The following is a 24,260-nucleotide window of genomic DNA, read 5'->3' as shown; positions in this document are numbered from 1 at the left end:
GGTTCCATATCCAACATGGGGCTTGAAATCAGCATGCTCTATCTACTAGCACTGATCAGTTTATGGTTTGTTTTTTTAAAATATTTTTTTTAATTTATTTGATAGAGAGAGTACACATGTGCATGGCGGGGGGTGAGGGTAGAGAAGGGGCAAAGGGAGAGGGAGAGAATCTCAAGCAGACTTGGTGCTAAGCCAGATGCAGGGTTGGATCTTATGATTCCTGAGATCATGACCCAAGATGAAATCAAGAGTTAGACGCTTAACCAACTGAGCCACCCAGGCACCCCAGCATTCATAACTTTAAATTAAGAGTTTTGTTTACGGGCACCTGGGTGGCTCAGTGGATTGAGCCTCTGCCTTCAACTCAGGTCATGATCTCAGGGTCCTAGGATTGAGGCATGCATCAGGCTCTCTGCTCAGTGAGGAGCCCACTTCCCCCTCTCTCTCTCTGCCTGCCTCTCTGCCTACTTGTGATCTCTCTGCCTTTGTCAAATAAATAAATAAAATCTTAAAAAAAAAAAAAAAAGGTTTGGTTTATCCTAGCAACAGACTAATGAGGTGGGGCGTCTTCTCCTACTTTAAAGATGGAGAAACTCTGAGAAGTTGAGTATCGTACCCAAGGTACACAGTCACTGGGTGCCAGAGCTGGGGTGCAGATCCATTTAGTTTGGCTCCAGAGTGGGGCACACTCTCAGCCACATCACCGTACTGTCTTCCACCTTTATCAGCTGAATCCTATTGGTGCCAGGATTTAGGCTCATAATAGAGATGCAGGGACCAGAGCAGAATGTTCTTTAAACACTCCTCTAACAGCACCAGGAGTTGCACACAGGAGGAGGAAACACTCTTATTCAAAAATTCCAAATTTCCCAGCTTAGTTAGCATGACTAAGAACATGGCCTTGGTGGAGCACCTGGATGGCTCAGTGGGTTAAGCAGCTCCCTTTGGCTTAGTTCATGATCCCTGGGTTCTGGGATCAAGTCCTGCATCAGGCTCCCTGCTCAGTGGAAAGCCTGCTTCTCCCTCTCCCTCTGCCTGCCACTCTGCCTGCTTATGCTCTATCTCTCTGTCAAATAAATAAATAAAACCTTTAAAAAAAAAAAAAAAGAATATGGCCTTTGCACTGAAAATGCAACTATGAACAAAACAAAGACTCTGCCCTCATGGAGCTTACATTATGGTGGGGAGACAGCCAATACACAAATAAAAAAAATAAATATACAGAATAAGAGAACATTGGTGATAAGTGCTAGGAAGAGAAACAAAACTTGGCAAAGAATTAGATAAAGGAATAAGGCAGTGGAAAGATCTTTCTGAGGAGGGGACATCTGAACAGAGATCTGATGGAAATGAGGGATGAGTTATGTTTATATCTGGGAAAAAGAGCATAACAGGTAGAGGAAGCAAGTGCCAAAGTTGAGGGATGCAATGTATTTGGAGTATTTAATAAATAGGAGGAAGACCACCTAGGAGACACTGACTCAAGCACAAAATATTGGTAGTTTGGAGATATAGGTTGCTAAGGAAATAGTGGTGATCAAGAATTAAATTTTCAAAGACAATTAGCACAATGGCTTTGCATAGAAAGTACTCAATAAATGTTAGCTGTTGTATTACTTTTATATTATCATTGTTATCATCCTAAAGTGATAGTGTACGGAAGCCTCACTGCACATGATCACATCTCTGGTAACTTGAGTGGAACATCAGTAAAGATGGTCAAAGTGGTATGCTGGAACTGGCTTTCAAGGGCTCACAGAGCTCATGTTAGCCTCTCTTTCCAATTTCATGTTCTGTGACATTATGCAGCTTGCAGTCATCCATGATGGGAGTATTTACATGATAGATATCAAAAATGCTACAAATCAGGATTTTTTTTCCACGTTGCTTGTTGTTAAACATTTACCAACATTCAGTGAATACAATTCAATTGTTCATCAACTTATGAATGGATAAATAAAATGTGGTATATCCATAAAGTGGAACATTATTTGGCCATAAACAAAGGAAGGATACATGCACTGTATAGGCTCCAACTTAGAGGAACCTTGAAAACTTTAAGCAAAGTGAAAGAAGTCACTCAAAAAGGACCACATTTTGTATGATTTCTTTTATATGATATGTCCACAATAGATAAATCCAAAGAGACAGAACGTAGACTACTGGTTCCCAGGATATGAGGGGAGAGGAGAAAGAGGAAGCAGATGAGCGCTAATAGGTACAGAGTTTCTTTTTGAGATAATGAAAATAATGTTCTAAAATTAATTGTGGTACTGGTTATACAGTTCTGTGGCTATACTAAAATCCATTGAATTGTACACTTTAAACAGATGAATTGCAAGGTATGTGAATTATATCTCAATAAAGCTGTTATAAAACAACAATAAAAAACCATTTACCAGGAAAAGACTGGTCATAATACAGCAGCAATGTTGTACATGGAGGTAAGAAAAGCACTGAGCATCTTCAAAGAAGGGAGAGAACAGCGCTGGTCTGCTTGGAAACAAGTTTCATAATTAGCCATTTCTTTAACCCCATCTTCCATGTATTTGTTATAAAAGCAGTTGTTAGCATTTATCGTGTTCCAGGCTCTTAGAAGAAAAAGAGACTAAGACAAAACCCCTGCCTTTGATTGAGTATCTTTCAGTCTACAGCACCAAGAGCAGTGGGAGTAGAGAATACTGGGAAGGATGGAAAAATGAATTGAACATTTGTGGCTTGGTCTTGAATTGACTCCAACCTTTTCCCTGGCTTGGTTTATGGGCTTACTGAAGGAGTCAATGGTTGAGGAAGAAAGTAAGAAGGTGACAGGGAATACTCATAAAATAGTCCAGAGGGCTGCGATTGAGGGCTATCGATGGAGGGCTATATTATACACATATAATAAGATGTATGTTGATGTGGCCTCAATTGCCATCTCCTCTTCATTTTCAATTTGTAGAATGGTATGTGTATTAGTCGTGATGCCAAGAGAAAACAGAGCAAACTCAAAATAATTTCAAGAGGGTTAATTTATAAGGAGACTGATTACAAAGGTGGAATATAGGTAAACCACTGGGATAGGGAAGACACTTGGGACTTAAGGCAAGAGAGAAATCACCAGCCCCACAGATCTGATGAAAGGCAGAAGGGTAGGGTGACCAAGACTCAAAAGGACAGAGGCTTATATAGTAACAACTGCATTCAGAGGAATAGTGACAGCCTATCAAAAGATATCAACAGCTCAAAGGAGAAATATCAGAAATAAATACCTTGAACTCATTCTCCCTCCCTCCTATCATGACTAGACCCAATTAGAAGCTAGAATGTTCGAACAAGCTGGAGCTTGTTCATAGAATCCATTTGGGTCATCCTTCCCAGGTAGAGAGTAGCAGGGACAAAAAAGGATCTGTATAAACTATGGAGGGACAAATGGAAAATATTTGGCCCAATATGGAATCTTGAAGATGTCCCCTTATGAAATAATGGATGCTATAGCTCCAAACAATTTTCTGCAATTCTGCCCTCTTCTCTGCATAATTCTGCTAATTCCACCAAAATTGTCTATAATAGATTCCATAACATTTGTAGTCAACAGAACCTTACTGTAGGACACTAACCCTGAAAAGTTATGCTATTGTGATGATAAATCAATCAGCTCAAGGAAGAACTCTACAGACTGCCAATCTATCTACCCCATCTCCTCTCCAAGACAGAACTATTGCCCTTAAGTAGACTCTCATGGGAAAATGGGGAAGATAAAAGGGCCTTCCCACTTACAGTTTTCAAGAATAAGGTCTTCCTTTTTGATGCAAGTATTCATTACTTTATCACTGCCATTGTCAATTAGCATTTATTGATTGATCACTCTTCTTGTCAAAGCACTGGTTCACATGCAAGATAATTTCTGTTATTCCAAAGGAGGCCCATTACATTTTAGCACGAGATGAAGCTTTAGAGATTATCTAATAATCTACTTTCACGTTGCACTTTCACTTGGCACATGCAGAAACTGAGATCTAGAGCAGACATTTAACTCCTCCAATGTCATCTGCTAAGCACAACCTCTGATCTGCTCACGGTTCCATCCCACCCTTACCAACAATACAAACTTGAAATCAGTATCTTGAAGCCCAGTGAATTTCTGTCTCCTAAGCTTGTCTCCTAATTATTCCATCTCCTAAAACGGACTTTTACTATGTGAACAATAGGCATCATCAAATAGGTTGATGCAATTTTCAAAATGAACCATTTACTTCAAAAACATTTAAATGGACATATTATTATTTTAGGAAATAGAGGTCCATGGGATCAAATTTTTTAAAAAGGGTTATTCCAATTCCAAAAAGATTAAAGTTCTCAAAACTGTAAGTTCCACACAGAGATATTTATATTTATCCTTACAGGAATTTAATATTGGAATTTGTTCATGGTGTATGCCAAATCCAAAACCTGAGGAGTTGAGTTATTTGGGGTTTTCTAAGAAACAGAACCAATAAAACCAAAAAGTATTATATCCATATACATACATACAAACATACATTTATTATAAGGGACTGGCTCACATGATTATGGAGGCTATGATATGCTGCCAGCAAATGGCAAATCCAGGAAAGCCAGTGGTATAATTCAGTCCAAGTCCATAGGTCTAAGGCAAAAGAATAATATAAATCCCAGTCCCAGGGCAGGAGAAGATGAGAGGAGGTGTTCCAACTCAAGTGATAAGGCAGGAAAAAAGGATGACTTCCCTTTTGTTCTATGTAGGCCTTCAATGGAATGAATGGGTGGTATCTAATCACAATGGAGAGGGTAATCTCCTAGTCCTCAAATTCAAATGTTAATCTCATCTAGAAATAACCTCACAGGCACCCAAAACAATGGGTACCCTGCTGCCTACTCAAATTGACACATAAAATTAACAATTACAAGTACCTTACCTGGTTTTAAATTTTGTAAGCACTTTCTTCCCCCATTCTATTTGTGCAGAATCTTAACATGTGCCTATATTTAAGTCATTATTCCCTATTCTAGTCAGTACTAATCTTAATTAATCTTAATCTTAATCCAGTACACTTTTTTTAACCCACAGTAACTCACAATAGAATGATAAATTTATAAAGTAACTGTATAGGTGAATAAATGCCACACAGGGTAAATTAGTTTAGATTAGCATAAAGGTGAAAGTTACTTTCTCCTTCATATAAAATGTGCTGCTGCCACACCACTCTTCTATACAAAGGCTTATCAAGCTTGCATCATACTTGTTAATGTCCCATTGGCCAAAGCCAGTCATATAGCCAAATGCAGAGTCAGGTAGAGGAATGACAAGAATATGAATACTCAGGTATGGTTTATTGGGAGCCACTGATTTAACAGTTAACCACGCAAGCTCCCTCCTAAATCCCCAACCCACGTTTCCAACAGCTACAAAGAATTTGCTCCTATAAACCTCACAGACACCTCAAATTTATGATTCCCAAGATCACTCTCATTCTTCCCCATCTTAAACAGTGAACCTGAGGACTACCTTACCTCAGAAATTTGTTTTTGAATCCAGCTTCTCTTCTCCAAACCCACTTGACTTAATTCAAGTCTTCATCATTTGTCCATTCTCTAACAAACAGTGTCATCCTCCACATAACCAGTATAATAATAGCACAACCTTGCCTATAAACTGTTGTTTATAGGATTAAGTCCTTGTCAAAGATGTACAGTGGGTTGAATGGGAACCCTCCAAAAATGATATCCTCCCAGGATCTGTGAATGTGATCTTATTTGGTAAGAGGGTCTTTGCAGGTGTTAATTGAGGATCTCAAGGTGGTTCTAAATCCCATGACACGTTTCCTTCTAAGATAGACAGGAGAAGACTGAGACACATAGAGAAGAAGGCAATGTGAAGACAGAAGTAGAAGTTCAAGTAATGAATCTACAAGCCAAGGAACACCAAGGATTGCTGGCAACCCACCACAAGCTAGGAAAGAAGCATGAAATGACTTCTCCCTCAGAGCATCCAGAAAAAGTCAACTTTCCCAACACCTTGAATTTGGAGTTCTGACCTCTGGAACTATCCAAGAATGAGTTTCTGCTGCCTTAAGCCACCAAGTTTGTGATAATTTGTTACAACAGCCCTGAGAAGCTAATGGAAGATCCTTTATCACTGCATCTCTATTTTCCATCTCTCTTTTTTTCCTTATCTTCTGCTACTCCCTACTGTATATTCTCCATGCATACAGATCCCTTCTCCCTTCTGGGATTTCTCATGAAATGCTCTTCTCCCCCTCCTGCCTCTCAAACTTCTATTTTTCCATTAAGACCTATTTGAAATGTCTATCCTCTATGAACTTTTATCTGCTTTCATATTATGAAACTGTTCTGTCTTCCAGTGTGATCTATCCTCCTGGTTCCACATATTTTGGTCAGGTATCTACTATAAATCATTTAATATTTGTTCAACCCAACATGGTATATTTAATTCTCTGTTTAAAAAAATTTTTTTAGGGGCACCTGGGTGGTTCAGTGGGTTAAGCCACTGCCTTCGGCTCAGGTCATGATCTCTGGGTTCTGGGATCGAGTCCCGCATCGGGCTCTCTGCTCAGCGGGGGCCTGTGCTTCCCTTCCTCTCTCTCTGCCTGCCTCTCTGCCTACCTGTGATCTCTGTCTATCAAATAAATAAATAAAATCTTTAAAAAAAAAAAAATTTTTTTACATTAAAGCACATTTCCTTGCTCTTTTATCTTTTTCTTTCAATTTAGAAATTGAAACAACTCTGATCAATAAGCCTTCCTGCATTCATAATTATATTAAAGAATAATAAGTACATAGCAGGCAAATTTTTTTAAATTTCAAAGATACCCAGGTGAACATCATGACCAATGAAGGTAGAAAAATAAGCTTCATATGATAAACCAGACAAGTATTGTATGATATTACTCATATGTGGAATCTAAAAAAGTCAAACATGTAAAAAAAAAAAAAAAGGAGAGAGAGAATATGTGTAAAACAGCAGTTACCAGGGGAAGCAAGATAGGGGATAAGATTGATGGTGTTTAAGGGTATAAACTTGTAACAAATACTAAAATAGCCACAGAGATATGCAAAATTTATTAAACTTAGACTGTAATATTGTGTTACAAGTAAGTAACAATAAATATCACTACAACCACAACCATATTATGGTATGTTATGATATCAAAGTAACATGATGTATCCCTTTAATTTACACAATGTTGATGTCAAATTTACCCAATAAAAGAGAAAAAAAAGAGAAAAATACACTACAATATTATGCCATAAGTTTTTTAGATATATTTTTTAAATATTTTATTTATTTATTTGACAGACAGAGATCACAAGTAGGCAGGGAAGCAGGCAGAGAGAGAGGAGGAAGCAGGCTCCCCGCTGAGCAGAGAGCCCATTGCGGGGCTCGATCCCAGGACCCTGGGATCATGACCTGAGCCGAAGGCAGCGGCTTAACCCACTGAGCCACCCAGGTGCCCCAAGTTTTTTAGATATTGTTTTCTTCTTAAAAATATTTTATCTCAGAAGAAAAATTAGCAATAATTAAAGTATCTTGCTGAAGAACACTTTGTTGATAAAATAAGTTGATTGGCTTTTAACTATTTCAAACTATTTTCTCTAATTTAGAAACTCAAATGTAGTTGAATATGGACAGATTGAATATTTTTAAAATACCTTGAATCTTTATAAGGTAATTTTCCTACAAATACCTTAAACTATCAAAGGCTGAGTTAGATATTGAGGATACAAAATAATGTAAGGACATCCCTTTCCTCAAAGAGAGTTTACAGTCTAGCTAGGGAGACAGAATATTTATACTAAAGTACAAATGACAACATAAGATACCACTGATTGAGTATAACAAACAACAAAATTTATTTAAGAAATCACAAATACTCTTAAATGTTATACGATACTGTTTATATTCAATAATAATCCACAATTAGTATTAATATTCAAAGTGTAAATCTATTAATAATCAGAACAAAAGGCGTAAAAAATTGGGGGAAAATTCCACAATGAATAATTCGGTTTTTAATTAAAGAACTAATATAAAAGGAGGGTCCAAGCTAAATTCAGCAATACCTTAAAAGGATCGTACACCATCCATGATCAAGTGGATTTATCCCAGGGATGCAACCAATATCCACAAACTAGTCAATATGATAGATCACATTAACAAAATACATAATAAAAATCATACAATCATCTCAATAGATACAAGGAAAAAGCACTTAACAAAATTCAACATTCATTAATGACAAAAACTCTCAACGAAGTAGGGATAGAGGGAATGCTCCTCAACATAACAAAGGCCATCTGTGACAAGTCCAGAGCTAACATCATTCTCAGTGGTGAAAACCTAAAAGCTTTTCCTCTAAGATTAGGAGTAAGACAAGGATGCCCACTCTCACCACTTTGATTCAACATGGTATTTTGGAAGTCCTAACTAGAACAATTAGGCAAGAAAAAGAAATAAAATGCATCCAAATTGGAAAGGAAGAGGAAAAACTCTCACTATTTGCAGATACAATAATATTATATAGAATACCCTAAATACTCCGTCAAAAAACTGTTAGAACTAATACATTTAATAAGGTTACAGGATACAAAGTCAATACACAAAAACCTGCTGTATTTAAACACACTGGTATAATGAATTATTAGAAAGGGAAACTAAGAAAACAATTGCATTTCAATTGTATCAAAAGGAATAAAATAACTAGGAATAAATCTAACCAAGATGGTGAAAGACTTTCAATTATTCAATTATTGAAAATTACAAGGGGTACCTGGGTAGCTCAGTGGGTTAAGACTCTGCCTTTGGCTCAGGTCATGATCTCAGGGTCCTGGGATCGAGCTCCACATCGAGCTCCACGTCGGGCTCTCTTCTCAGCAAACTCTATCAAAATTCCAATGGCATTTCCACAGAAATAGGACTAATAAATAATCCTAAAATTTGTATGGAATCACAAAAGACCCCAAATAGCCAAAACAATCTTGAGAAAGAAAAACAAAGCTGGAGGCATCATGTTCCCTGATTTCAAACTATATTGCAAAGCTACCATAATTTAAAAAGTATGGTATTGGCATAAAATAAGTCAAGCAGAGAGAGTCAATTATCACATGGTTTCACTTGATTGTGGAGCATAAGGAATAACATGGAGGACACTGGGAGATGAAGAGCAGAAGTGAGTTGGGGAAAATCAGAGGGAGAGACAAACCATGAGAGGCTGTGGACTGTAAGAAACAAACTGAGGGTTTTGGAAGGGAGGGGTGTGGGGGGTTGGGTGAGCCTGGCGGTGGGTATTAAGGAGGGCACGGATTGCAAGGAGCACTGGGTGAGGTACATAAACAATGAATTTTAGAACACACACACACAAAAATCAAATTAAATTAAATTAAAAATAAAACACCAGACATATAGATTAATAGAACAAAATAGAGAGCTGAGAAATAAACCCATGTGTATATGGTCAATTAATTTGCGAAAAATGAACCAAGAATATACTGTAGGGAAGGACAGTCTCTTTGATAAATGACATTGGGAAAACAGGAAAGCCACATATAAAAGAATGAAACTTGGCAACTGTCTCACACCATTCACAAAAATTACCTAAAAATGGATTAAAGATTTGAATGTAAAACCTGAAACCATAAAACTCTTAGAAGAGGGGGGCGGAGTCAAGATGGTGGAGAAGTAGCAGGCTGAGACTACTTCAGCTAGCCAGAGATCAGCTAGATAGCTTATCTAAAGATTGCAAACACCTGAAAATCCATCGGCAGATCGAAGAGAAGAAGAACAGCAATTCTGGAAACAGAAAAACAACCACTTTCTGAAAGGTAGGACCGGCGGAGAAGTGAATCCAAAGCGACCGGAAGATAGACCCCGGGGGGAGGGGCCGGCTCCCGGCAAGCGGCGGAGCAACCGCGCACAAAATCAGGACTTTTAAAAGTCTGTTCTGCTGAGGGACATCGCTCCAGAGGCTAAACCGGGGCGAAGCCCATGCGGGGTCAGCGTGGCCTCAGGTCCCGCAGGGTCACAGAAGGATCAGGGGTGTCTGAGTGTCGCAGAGCTTGCGGGTATTGGAATGGGAAAGCTGGCTACAGAGACAGAGCCGACAGTAAGCTCACAGCTCAGTGTTACCTTGAACCGGTCGCAGGATCGGTGAGCTCGGAGCGCGGCCGGAGGTCAGGCAGACGGGAGTAACTGGGCGCGGTTCTCTGAGGGCACACTGAGGAGTGGGGCCCTGGGCTCTCGGCTCCTCCAGGCTGGAGACCAGGAGGCTGCCATTTGTATTCCCGAACTCCAGAACTCTACGGAAAGCGCTCAGGGAACAAAAGCTCCTGAAAGCAAACCCGAGCAGATTACTCACCCCAGCCCCTGTTAAGGGTGGTGCAATTCCGCCTGGGGCAAAGACACTTGAGAATCACTACAACAGGCCCCTCCCCCAGAAGATCAACAAGAAATCCAGCCGAGACCAAGTTCACCTACCAAGGAGTGCGGTTTCAATACCAAGGAGAGCAGCAGAATTCCAGAGGAGGAGAAAGCAAAGCACGGAACTCATGGCTTTTTTCCCTGTGATTTTTTTTAGTCTTGCAGTTAATTTGAGTTTTTTCTTTTTCATTTTTTGGTTTTTTTTCCTCGCCTTCTGGTAAAAATTTTTTTTAACTTTTACCTTTTTCTTTTTTAACATTTTTTAACTAGTTTATCCGATATATATATTTTCTTTTTAATATTTTTCTTATTTGTTTTCTTTTTTATTATTCTTTTCTTTTCTTTTTTCTTTTTTTTTCTTTCTTCCTTTTTGAACCTCTTTTTATCCCCTTTCTCCCCCCTCACGATTTGGGATCTCTTCTAATTTGGTTAAAGCATATTTTCCTGGGGTTGTTGCCACCCTTTTAGTATTTTACTTGCTCCTTCATATACTCTTATCTGGACAAAATGACAAGACGTAAAAATTCACCACAAAAAAAAGAACAAGAGGCAGTACCGAAGGCTAGGGACCTAATCAATACAGACATTGGTAATATGTCAGATCTAGAGTTCAGAATGACAATTCTCAAGGTTCTAGCCAGGCTCGAAAAAGGCAAGGAAGATATTAGAGAAACTCTCTCGGGAGATATAAAAGCCCTTTCTGGAGAAATAAAAGAACTAAAATCTAACCAAGTTGAAATAAAAAATGGTATTAATGAGGTGCAATCAAAAATGGAGGCTCTCACTGCTAGGATAAATGAGGCAGAAGAAAGAATTAGTGATATAGAAGACCAAATGACAGAGAATAAAAAAGCTGAGCAAAAGAGGGACAAACAGCTACTGGACCACGAGGTGAGAATTTGAGAGATAAGTGACACCATAAGATGAAACAACATTAGAATAATTGGGATTCCAGAAGAAGAAGAAAGAGAGAGGGGAGCAGAAGGTATACTGGAGAGAATTATTGGGGAGAATTTCCCCAATATGGCAAAGGGAACGAGCATCAAAATTCAGGAGGTTCAGAGAATGCCCCTCAAAATCAATAAGAATAGGCCCACACCCCGTCACCTAATAGTAAAATTTACAAGTCTCAGTGACAAAGAGAAAATCCTGAAAGCAGCCAGGGAAAAGAAGTCTGTAACATACAAGGGTAAAAATATTAGGTTGGCAGCTGACTTATCCACAGAGACCTGGCAGGCCAGAAAGAGCTGGCATGATATTTTCAGAGCACTAAACGAGAAAAACATGCAGCCAAGAATACTATATCCAGCTAGGCTATCATTGAAAATAGAAGGAGAGATTAAAAGCTTCCAGGACAAACAAAAACTGAAAGAATTTGCAAACACCAAACCAGCTCTACAGGAAATATTGAAAGGGGTCCTCTAAGCAAAGAGAGAGCCTACAAGTGGTAGATCAGAAAGGAACAGAGACCATATACAGTCACCTTACAGGCAATACAATGGCCCTAAATTCATATCTCTCAATAGTTACCCTGAATGTGAATGGGCTAAATGCCCCTGTCAAAAGACACAGGGTATCAGAATGGATAAAAAAACAAAACCCATCTATATGTTGCCTACAAGAAACTCATTTTTAAGCCCGAAGACACCTCCAGATTTAAAGTAAGGGGGTGGAAAAGAATTTACCATGCTAATGGACATCAGAAGAAAGCAGGAGTGGCAATGCTTATATCAGATCAATTAGATTTTAAGCCAAAGACTATAATAAGAGATGAGGAAGGACACTATATCATACTCAAAGGGTCTGTCCAACAAGAAGATTTAACAATTTTAAATATCTATGCCCCCAACGTGGGAGCAGCCAACTATATAAACCAATTAATAACAAAATCAAAGAAACACATCAACAATAATACAATAATAGTAGGGGACTTTAACACTCCCCTCACTGAAATGGACAGGTCATCCAAGCAAAAGATCAGCAAGGAAATAAAGGCCTTAAACGACACACTGGACCAGATGGACATCACAGATATATTCAGAACATTTCATCCCAAAGCAACAGAATACACATTCTTCTCTAGTGCACATGGAACATTCTCCAGAATAGATCACATCCTCCGTCCTAAAATCAGGACTCAACCAGTATCAAAAGATTGGGATCATTCCCTGCATATTTTCAGACCACAATGCTCTAAAGCTAGAACTCAACCACAAAAGGAAGTTTGGAAAGAACCCAAATACATGGAGACTAAACAGCAATCTTCTAAAGAATGAATGGGTCAAACGGGAAATTAAAGAAGAATTGAAAAAAATCATGGAAACAAATGATAATGAAAATACAACGGTTCAAAATCTGTGGGACACAACAAAGGCAGTCCTGAGAGGAAAATATATAGTGGTACAAGCCTTTCTCAAGAAACAAGAAAGGTCTCATGTACACAACCTAACCCTACACCTAAAGGAGCTGGAGAAAGAACAAGAAAGAAACCCTAAGCCAAGCAGGAGAAGAGAAATCATAAAGATCAGAGCAGAAATCAATGAAATAGAAACCAAAAAGACAATAGAGCAAATCAACGAAACTAGGGGCTGGTTCTTTGAAAGAATTGATAAAATTGATAAACCCCTGGCCCGACTAATCAAAAAGAAAAGAGAAAGGACCCAAATAAAATCATGAATGAAAGAGGAGAGATCACAACTAACACCAAAGAAATACAAACTATTATAAGAACATACTATGAGCAACTCTACGCCAACAAATTTGACAATCTGGAAGAAATGGATGCATTCCTAGAAACATATAAACTACCACAACTGAACCAGGAAGAAGTAGAAAGCCTGAACAGACCCATAACCAGTAAGGAGATTGAAACAGTCATTAAAAATCTCCAAACACAGGGCGCCTGGGTGGCTCAGTGGGTTGAGCTGCTGCCTTCGGCTCAGGTCATGATCTCAGGATCCTGGGATTGAGTCCCGCATCGGGCTCTCTGCTCGGCAGGGAGCCTGCTTCCTCCTCTCTCTCTCTCTCTGCCTGCCTCTCTGCCTACTTGTGATCTCTCTCTGTCAAATAAATAAATAAAATCTTTAAAAAAAAAAAAATCTCCAAACAAACAAAAGCCCAGGGCCAGACGACTTCCCGGGGGAATTCTACGAAACATTTGAAACTGTTCCAAAAAATAGAAATGGAAGGAAAACTTCCAAACTCATTTTATGAGGCCAGCATCACCTTGATCCCAAAACCAGACAAGGATCCCATCAAAAAAGAGAGCTATAGACCAATATCCTTGATGAGCACAGATGCAAAAATTCTCACCAAAATACTAGCCAATAGGATTCAACAGTACATTAAAAGGATTATTCACCACGACCAAGTGGGATTTATTCCAGGGCTGCAAGGTTGGTTCAACATCCGCAAATCAGTCAATGTGATACAACACATCAATAAAAGAAAGAACAAGAACCATATGATACTCTCAATAGATGCTGAAAAAGCATTTGACAAAGTGAAGCATCCCTTCCTGATCAAAACTCTTCAAAGTGTAGGGATAGAGGGTACATACCTCAATATCATCAAAGCCATCTATGAAAAACCCACCCCAAATATCATTCTCAATGGAGAAAAACTGAAAGCTTTTCCGCTAAGGTCAGGAACACGGCAGGGATGTCCATTATCACCACTATATTCAACATAGTACTAGAGGTCCTAGCTTCAGCAATCAGACAACAAAAGGAAATTAAAGGCATCCAAATCGGCAAAGAAGAAGTCAAATTATCACTCTTCGCAGATGATATGATACTATATGTGGAAAACCCAAAAGACTGCACTCCAAAACTGCTAGAACTTATACAGGAATTCAGTAAAGTGTCAGGATATAAAATCAATGCACAGAAATCAGTTGCATTATCTACACCAACAGCCAGACAGAAGAAAGAGAAATTAAGGAGTCAATCCCATTTACAATTGCACCCAAAACCATAAGATACCTAGGAATAAACCTAACCAAAGAGGCACAGAATCTATACTCAGAAAACTATAAAGTACTCATGAAAGAAATTGAGGAAGACACAAAGAAATGGAAAAATGTTCCATGCTCCTGGATTGGAAGAATAAATATTGTGAAAATGTCTATGCTACCTAAAGCAATCTACACTTTTAATGCAATTCCTATCAAAGTACCATCCATCTTTTTCAAAGAAATGGAACAAATAATTCTAAAATTTATATGGAACCAGAAAAGACCTCGAATAGCCAAAGGGATATTGAAAAAGAAAGCCAACGTTGGTGGCATCACAATTCTGGACTTCAAGCTCTATTACAAAGCTGTCATCATCAAGACAGCATGGTACTGGCACAAAAACAGACACATAGATCAATGGAACAGAATAGAGAGCCCAGAAATAGACCCTCAACTCTACGGTCAACTAATCTTTGACAAAGCAGGAAAGAATGTCCAATGGAAAAAAGACAGCCTCTTCAATAAATGGTGCTGGGAAAATTGGACAGCCACATGCAGAAAAATGAAATTGGACCATTTCCTTACACCACACACAAAAATAGACTCAAAATGGATCAAGGACCTCAATGTGTGAAAGGAATCCATCAAAATCCTTGAGGAGAACACAGGCAGCAACCTCTTCGACCTCTGCCGCAGCAACATCTTCCTAGGAACAACGTCAAAGGCAAGGGAAGCAAGGGCAAAAATGAACTATTGGTATTTCATCAAGATCAAAAGCTTTTGCACAGCAAAGGAAACAGTTAACAAAATCAAAAGACAACTGACAGAATGGGAGAAGATATTTGCAAATGACATATCAGATAAAGGACTAGTGTCCAGAATCTATAAAGAACTTAGCAAACTCAACACCCAAAGAACAAATAATCCAATCAAGAAATGGGCAGAGGACATGAACAGACATTTCTGCAAAGAAGACATCCAGATGGCCAACAGACACATGAAAAAGTGCTCCATATCACTTGACATCAGGGAAATACAAATCAAAACCACAATGAGATATCACCTCACACCAGTCAGAATGGCTAAAATAAACAAGTCATGAAATGACAGATGCTGGCGAGGATGTGGAGAAAGGGGAACCCTCCTACACTGTTGGTGGGAATGCAAACTGGTGCAGCCACTCTGGAAAACAGCATGGAGGTTCCTCAAAATGTTGAAAATAGAACTGCCCTATGACCCAGCAATTGCACTATTGGGTATTTACCCTAAAGATACAAACGTAGTGATCCAAAGGGGCACGTGCACCCAAATGTTTATAGCAGCAATGTCCACAATAGCCAAACTATGGAAAAAACCTAGATATCCATCAACAGATGAATGGATCAAGAAGATGTGGTATATATACACAATGGAATACTATGCAGCCATCAAAAGAAATGAAATCTTGCCATTTGTGACAACATGGATGGAACTAGAGCGTATCATGCTTAGTGAAATAAGTCAAGCAGAGAAAGACAACTATCATATGATCTCCCTGATATGAGGAAGTGGTGATGCAATATGGGGGCTTAAGTGGGTAGGAGAAGAATCAATGAAACAAGATGTGATTGGGAGGGAGACAAACCATAAGTGACTCTTAATCTCACAAAACAAACTGAGGGTTGCTGGGGGGAGGGGGTTTGGGAGAAGAGGGTGGGATTATGGACATTGGGGAGGGTATGTGCTTTGGTGAGTGCTGTGAAGTGTGTAAACCTGGTGATTCACAGACCTGTACCCCTGGGGATAAAAATATATGTTTATAAAAAATAAAAAATTAAAAAAAAAAACAAAACTCCTAGAAGAAAACATAGATGGTAAGCTCCCTGACATAGGTCTTGGTGATAGTTTTTTCTTATCTGATACGAAAAGCAAAAGCAAGAAAAGTGAAAATAAACTAGTGCGACTATATCAGACTAAAGAGCTTCTGCAGAGCAAAGGAAATCATCGAGAAAATGAAAAAGCATCTTACTGAGTGGGAGACAATATCTGCAAATCATATAACTAATAAGGGGCTAATAATCAAAATTTATATAGAATTCATATCACCAAACAGCAAAACAAAACAAAACAACCCCACAAAAAATCCAATATTTATAAATGGGCAGAAGATATTTTTCTGAAGAGATACAGATGGCCAACAGGTACATGAAAAGGTGTTCAACTTCATTAATTATCAGGGAAATGCAAACCAACACCACAATTAGATATCATCTCACACCTGTTAGAATGGTGGCTAACAACAAGAAATAGCAAATGTTGGGGGAAGGAGGGTTGGGAGAAGGGGGTAGGGTTATGGACATTGGGGAGGGTATGTGCTTTGGTGAGTGCTGTGAAGTGTGTAAACCTGGCGATTCACAGACCTGTACCCCTGGGGATAAAAATATATGATATGTTTATAAAAAATTAAAAATTAAAAAAATAAAATTAAAAAAAATAAAATAAAACATTATAGAAAAAAAAAAGAAATAACAAATGTTGGCAGGGATGTGAAGAAAAGAGAACTCTTATACGCTGTTGGTGGGAATGTAAATTAGTGCAGCCACTATGAAAACAGTAAGGAGATTCCTTAAAAAAATTAAAAACAGAACCACCATGGAGTACCTGTGTGACTCAGTCAGTTAAATGTCTGACTTTGGCTCAAGTCATGATCTCAGGGTCTTAGAATCAAGCCTCCTGTTCTTCTCCATGCTCAGTGGGGAGCCTTCTCGCCTCTCCCCTACTCTTAGCCCCTCCCCACCACTTGTGCTCTCTCTCACCCACACACCCATTCTCCCTCTCTCTCAAATAAATAAAATCTTAATAAATAAATAGAACTACCATATGATCCACTAACTCCACTTCTGGTATTTACTCAAAGAAAATAAAAACACTAATTTGAAAAGATGCATCTCTGTATTCACAAGTATTATTTTCAATAGCCAAGATATAGAAACAACCAAAGTGTCTGTTGATTAATGAATGGATAAAGAAAACGTGGTATATACATACAATGGAATATTATTCAGCCATAGAAAAGAATGAAATCTTGTCATCAGCAACAACATGGATGGACATTGAGGGCATTATGCTAAGTGATAGAAGTCAAACAGAGAGATACTGTTATGATCTCACTTATATGTGAAATCTTAAAAACAATAAACAAAAACACCAAGCTCATAGATACAGTGAACAAGTTGGTGTTTGCCAGAGGTGAGAGGAATGCGTGAATAGGATCAAAAGGTACAAACTTCTAGTTTTTTTTAATATATATTTAATATTTATATATATATGGCCACTTAATATTTTGGTCACCGGAATGTAAGCACACATAACATACGCCACAGCTGAGCAGAAGCTTTATGAAAAAGCATCAGGAGCTACTTTCAGGTTTTTGATCTTTCCCTCTTCCATAAGAATGGGAATGTCCCATATAGGTATTTCCCCTTTAATCTGAGTCCCAGAATGAGAAGACACTTTGAACAGAGCCAAAGCTGGCCACGGGCTACATGCCCCATAAATGAGCAATAAAAGTTTTGGTGTTGTAAGTCTGTAAGATTTTCTTATTACAGCAGAGTTGACTAATACAGAAACACTACCTAGATGTAGGGTGCGGCTCTATAATCCTGTCTTTAGCATCAGATAATGGGTGGCATGGAAACTGTTATGTAGAGCTAGAAAAATAGTGATCCTTATTATGTAGAGATCAGGTATTTGGTGAATGAAATTGCCACCTGCAATTACTTGAACGACAGGTAATAAACTTAATAAATTTATGGCTTTGGGTGAAGAGAAACAAATGGTTGTACAAATAAAATACACTTGAAAATGAGAGATCTAGTCTAATCTCCCTAATTTTATAAATAGTGCCCTTTTCTGCATCCCTTCCTGTGCCTTCTTAGTGCCTGTCATCAGCTCTTGTGCCCTCATGCAACACCCCACCCCCATGGTGGTGCCCCACTCCCACCTGCCTCTACTACCATAATATACTGTGCTTAAATGAGTCTCCACTTTGTGGAGAATGAGGAATTCAGGCTAAAGAATTGCATGAAATTGTGATTTTGAACTCACAAGTTGATGATAATCATTGAGTGAAAAATATAGAGAAGAAAATTTGATTCTTAATTCTTCCCCATGTTAATATTTTAGAAGAATGTGATGATGAGTGAGAATAAGCAAATACTCTCAAAATCATGCTGTATTATACACAACTTCCTGTGGGACACAAGGGTTCAATTTTAAAAATTACTCTTCTTGAAAACTAAATAGTATGTTGTTTTCCACAAGAACCACTGACTAGAGGTTTTCATCTGGAAAGCACTTCACTCACTAGTATAAAAATTTAAGGGGCACCTGGGTGGCTCAGTGGGTTAAGCATCTGCCTTCAGCTAAGGTCATGATCTCAGGGTCCTGGGATCGAGTGCTGCCTGGGATCATGCCCTACATCAGGCTCTCTGCTCAGCAGGGAGCCTGCTTCTGGCCCCTCCTCTACTTGCCTCTCTGCCTACTTGTGATCTCTGTCTGTCAAATAAATAAATAAATAAGATCTTTTAAAAAGTTTAAGAACACATCAACTGACAATGTTCCCTGCTTTCTGAAGAGTTCCCTCTGTTCCTTTTGAAACACACAAGTAATTGCCAAGTTAACTGATCTCACATTTTTACTTTAATTAAATGACACAACACTTAATTCCTCCAGATCCCTATCACGATATATTTTAGAATTGCCTATGATAAAAGCGGTAAGTCTTATATAATCATCCCACTGTCTGTAATACTTTTCAAATATATTTTTATTGATATGCAATCAGCATACCAATTCCTTTCTACCAAAGTTTCCCGGTTCCTGTTAATGTTCCTATAAAACAAAGATACTACTTCTTCCAGATTTCATAAACATAACAATCTGTTCTCTGATTAATGTGAACCATTTTTCTATTGAATATTTAATTCAAGTTTAGGAGACAACAGACTTCAGTAATCTGACAACCTTAGATGGTTATAAAGTTCACTATTTTTTCCTTTGCTCTGTTAAAGTACCCCAAATTTAGGTTGGAGAGTACCTAGAGAGTAATCCCTTGGAGACTGCTGTTATTGTAAGGAGGTGTGTTACAAAGACACAGTCCCTGTTTCAGTTAGGGTTCGACCAGGGATGCAGAACCACTGTGAGAGATGTGAATAAGGGAGTTACCAAAGGAGACCTTACACAATCTGGGGAGAAGCTGAGAAACACAGGTCCAGAAGCAAGCACCTAAAGGATCAAAGTCGCTAAGACCACAAAGGAGTTCTACTAAAGCCTATGGAATGCTGTTGGCTGTGCATTTGGTGATGGGTCTAAAGTTACCGCAGGGCAGACAGGAAGGAAGGAGAGCTGGGAGCAAAGTAGGCAGAGTAAGGACAAACCTGTGAGAACAAACTGGTACCATTTTGTCTGTTTCTCATTCCAAACCTTTATTATGTGGTTGGCCCAAGAGTCAAACTAAGAGAGATCCGGTTAAGTTGGAGAAGCTGAGGGCCCAGCTGCTGCCCCACCACATGAAGGATCCTATCAACAGATTAGTGACAAGTCTGAGTTGCACCCGGGGTCCCGCACTGACCTTACAAATGTTAAGGCCTTTGCCTAACTCCACTGCTCTCTAAACCTCAGGCAGATTTCTCATGTGACGAGTCCTAACCAGGAACCAGATGGAGAAGAGAAGTCTGGCAAACACAGTTGACACAAGGTAAATTACACAGTGCCCAGAAGTCCCTTCATGTAAATTAACCCTAAGATGGATTTAAGCCTCTCAGAGATCACATATATTCATTCAATAATAAAGCCTATCATAGTACAGAATCTTAATTACTGCGTTTATTTGCAAAATGTTCTCCAAACTTCTTTTTAACTACCAGCAAAGAGGTATTTATTTTGCTGTTACTAAGTTAAACATAAATGTAAAGCAACATTCAACATCTTATCAGTTTGATTTTTAAATGGAAGAAATCTACTTAATGCTTCTCTATTTCCACCCAACTGCCCTCTACCATCCCTGCTCTCCTCACACTATCTTCTTTCTGCTTCTCTTGTGTCAAAAAGTATTTAAACTCCAAATCTAAAGCCTTCCTTCTTGCTCCTCCCTGCAATGTGGCCTTTTGTCAAAGTCACCAAGTCCATCTGTCAGAGTTGTGTAAATCTGAACTATAATTACAAAGATGAATTAAGTTCAACTTCTTTTTTACAGAGTTCTCTGTCCAGTGTAAATTAAAATATGAGCTATGTCACCAAATTCTATATCCTTGTCAACACAACTCAGCTGATACTGGTAATATCCCTACTACACTCTTGGAGTCCCTACAGATGTCTCTGCTTTCATCAAAGAATTTCTCCTAGGAGAGTAGCAAGCTCAGCTTCATCTCAATTTGGTCCCCAGGGACACGCTCTTCTATTCAGTAGTGGCACTGAGCTTCCACTTGCCAGAAGCATTAAAATTGAGTCAAAGTACTTCGTTGACATAATAGAATCTTCTGGAAATCACAGCTTTTTCAACCATGTACCCCTCACTTTGGGATTTTTGGTCCGGGTTACTTCCCAGTAGTAATGTTTGCTAATAAGTTAAGTGACATATTATCCCCATGACATGGTTTAAAGTCACCAGGAATTGGGGCAGAAGATCCAAATGTTGGTTCTAGCACAAGTCTCAGTGAGAAGGTAAAATCTACATTATCAGGGCATATTGTGAATTGCCAGTTAAATAATAGACATCATATTCTCACCCATAATGACCTCTGACTAGTCCATTACCCACCTCCTTGGTAAGGAAATACCTTCTCTTCCTTGCACTGGGCCATACATTTGGGTAATGGAGTGCTTGTAGGACTGTGGAGTCATTTCAGGGGCCACCTCACACCACACAGAGCCACTATTCCCTTTCCCACAGGCCCTGCAATGGACCTGCTTTGCCATGTCTCATAGTTCTCTGAGGTGGGAGGTCTTTCCACATCAATGGTAAAGGCTTTTTTTTTTCTTCTCCCCCTTTTACAGGGTACATGGTATCCCTCCATGTAGTCCAACCTTATATTACCCAGGATTAGAAAGGCACCATAAAAAGATTAATGCAAAAATATTATATTTTATGTGACATAAATTCTTATTAACATAGAACATGCTTTTTTCCTTCTCTCTAGGTTTTATTTCATGTCACTCATGGTCAACTATTTGCTTTTCATTCCAATCATATTCCTAAGGTAAGATCAATTATTTGACATCACTTTCCTGACCTTTTTTTAAAAGTTACTTGTAATAAAGTTAATACTACAAATATAATAAAGTTATAATAAAAGACAAACACATAAATATAGTTTAATGAAAACTAAAGCTAATGTCTGCTATATTTACATATAGATTACAAAGAAATAAATACATAGAAATTATTTCCATCATAAATAGCAGTTGCTAGGTTTAGAAAATATTTTGTGCATGTAGGGATTACTGAAGCACTAAAGATTTCAGTTTTCTTCCCTCTCTTCCTCAATGCTGACCTTATTCACATCCCTAGTGAGCAGACAAAAGTCAATTCAGACTCAGAAAGGCATTGATCAGTAGATTACACAAAATAAAAAATCTCAACTTTTATTTTTAAATGTTAAATTTACTACAGGCTGATCAAGAAAATTAAAATGACTTCTTTAAACATGCAATATTTAAAATTGGAAAATTTTGGCTTATAACTAATACTTTTTTAAGTTGCAAAAGCATTTCATGAAGATGTTGCCTGTTTCAAATACTGAATAAGATCTTCTCTCTCACTCTTCTTTTTAAGACCAGCAAAGACCATTTTAGTTCCAGGGATATATTTCTTTGGGTTCTCCAAATATTCCATCAGAGTTTCCTCTCCCCAGATAACACCTATAAAGGTGAAAATAAGTTTTAAGTTTGTGTAGTTATATTTGTAAGGCTTACTTTCTAATGTGACCTATCTATGTGAACAAAAGATTACTCTTGGATTCAAAAGGAAGACTCTCATTATTGGAAATACTTACAATTTTTGACCTATAAGAGAATTCCAAAATTAGTCTTTGGTGCTCTACTCTTCCAGTTCCCTATATAAATCTAATATCCACATGCTGTTCAGCATGACACAAAGTACACCAATAAACTGCCAACCTAGACATGTTGGACCTAAACAGTACCCCATCCTCCTACAATCACAGAGTTCCTTCTAGAAGAGATCTTGGAAATTAATCCAACCCCTCATTTTTCAGATGAGTAAATGATCCAAACAGAGGAGAATAATTTGCCCTAAGAGAAAAGATGACTTAAAGTCAAGAATCTGTGACTAACTCGTATTTTCATGTTTTTTCTTCCAATAATTGCATGTTGCCTCTGTCCAAATCTCTGTCAAAAAGCTATGATTTCAGGAAACCAGTTTTACAATGAGGGAAAGGTTGTCTCTTCCTTTTTTCCTTTCTAAAACCAGTCAAAAAGAATATGGACTGGGTGTGGTGAAAAAATAATGATACTGTTATGCTGAAAATAAATAAATGAAAAAATTAATAATTAAAATGAATGAATTATTTTTTAATCTGGAACCAAGATTTTATCTAGTTTATTTAAGAAATGAACAAGTTTGGAATGAGTTACAATTGAGCTGGATGTTTGTAAGTAACAGTGAAAAATAAACTATTACAGATTTTGCAAGTCAATTTAAAAAAAAAAAAAGAATATGGACAAAGAGAAACAAATGCTAACTCTACCTTTGATCAAATATTGAGAGAGCACCTATTACTTCAAACTTCATATAATCATAAAACTACCAAAAACATAAAACCTGGACCACAGTAAGAGGACACCTGTCACTAATGATCTCAAAAGAAGAAGAGTTCTCCAAAGTAGGTGATAAATTGCAAGGAGCAAATCATAGTCCTCTGGCCCCAAAAGAGTATAGTGTATATGAGCTGACTGTGAAAGTCTCCCTAAATTCAATTTGACAGTATGGAGGGTCAGGGGAGCCAGGATTAAAGAATAAACACAGACATGTCCCTTTAAAAGAAGCATTCTACCTTTTGATTTTCATTTGCATGGAGTATCTTTTTCCACCCTCCACTTTCAGGCTGTGTATGCCCTTGCATCTGAAGTGAGTCTCCTGTAGGCAACATATAAATAGGTCTTGATTTTTTTTATTCATTCAGTCACCCTATTGTGGGTGCCTTTTAGACCGCTAGGCCATCCTGATGGCTGTGGGTGCCTTTTAAATGGAGCATTTAGTCCATTTATATTTAAAGTAATTACTGATAGGTAATTACTTATGGCCATTTTGTTAACTGTTTTCTGATCGTTTTTTGTAAGTCTCTTCTATTCCTTCCTTCTCTTGCTCTCATCCCTAGTATTAAGATGGCTTTCTTTAGTGTTGCACTCAGATTCCTTTCTCTTTATTATTTTGTATAGCTATTATAGGTTTTTGATTTGTGGTTACCTTTAAATTCATACATAACAGCTTATATGCATAGCAATCTATATAAAGTTGATGGTTCCTTAAGGTTAAACACTCTAAAAGCACTAAACTTTTACTCCCCACTCCATGTTTTATGTATACAATGTCATATTTTATCTTTTTATTTTGTGTATCCCTTGGTTAGATGTAGATGCAACTGATTTTACTACTTTTGAACTTTAACCTCCATACCAGACTTAAAATTGATTAACCTACTGCATTAACTGTAAGGCAAAGGAAACAAAAGCGAAAATGAACTTTTGGGACCATATCAAGATGAAAGCTTCTGCACAGCAAAGGAAACAGCCAACAAAACAAAGAGGCAACCCACAGAATGGGAGAAGATATCTGCAAATGACACTACAGACAAGGGGCTGATATCCAAG

The 24,260-nt window shown here is 38.1% G+C and overlaps 1 protein-coding gene across 3 annotated transcripts in view; it reads right to left on the bottom strand.

Moving 5' to 3' along the window:
* The window catches only part of PDE11A (phosphodiesterase 11A), a 427,278-nt gene that overhangs the window by 387,410 nt on the left and 15,608 nt on the right, over positions 1-24,260 (bottom strand). For 2 of the 3 annotated variants that reach the window (XM_045066808.1, XM_004768994.2), the window contains one exon: positions 21,563-22,289. The exons of the other annotated variant lie outside the window; for it this stretch is intronic. In XM_045066808.1, coding sequence (XP_044922743.1) covers positions 22,141-22,289 — 149 coding nt within the window. In that variant the 3' untranslated portion in view covers positions 21,563-22,140. Of the gene's footprint in view, positions 1-21,562; positions 22,290-24,260 lie in introns of those variants that run through there. 3 annotated transcript variants of the gene reach the window in all.

The sequence above is a fragment of the Mustela putorius genome, unplaced genomic scaffold, assembly GCF_011764305.1.
Source record: "Mustela putorius furo isolate JIRA1106 unplaced genomic scaffold, ASM1176430v1.1 tig00003869_pilon_pilon_pilon, whole genome shotgun sequence".
Taxonomy (NCBI): domain Eukaryota; kingdom Metazoa; phylum Chordata; class Mammalia; order Carnivora; family Mustelidae; genus Mustela; species Mustela putorius.
Note: the sequence above shows the minus strand (reverse complement) of the source record. Positions and strands in the feature narration are given on the sequence as shown.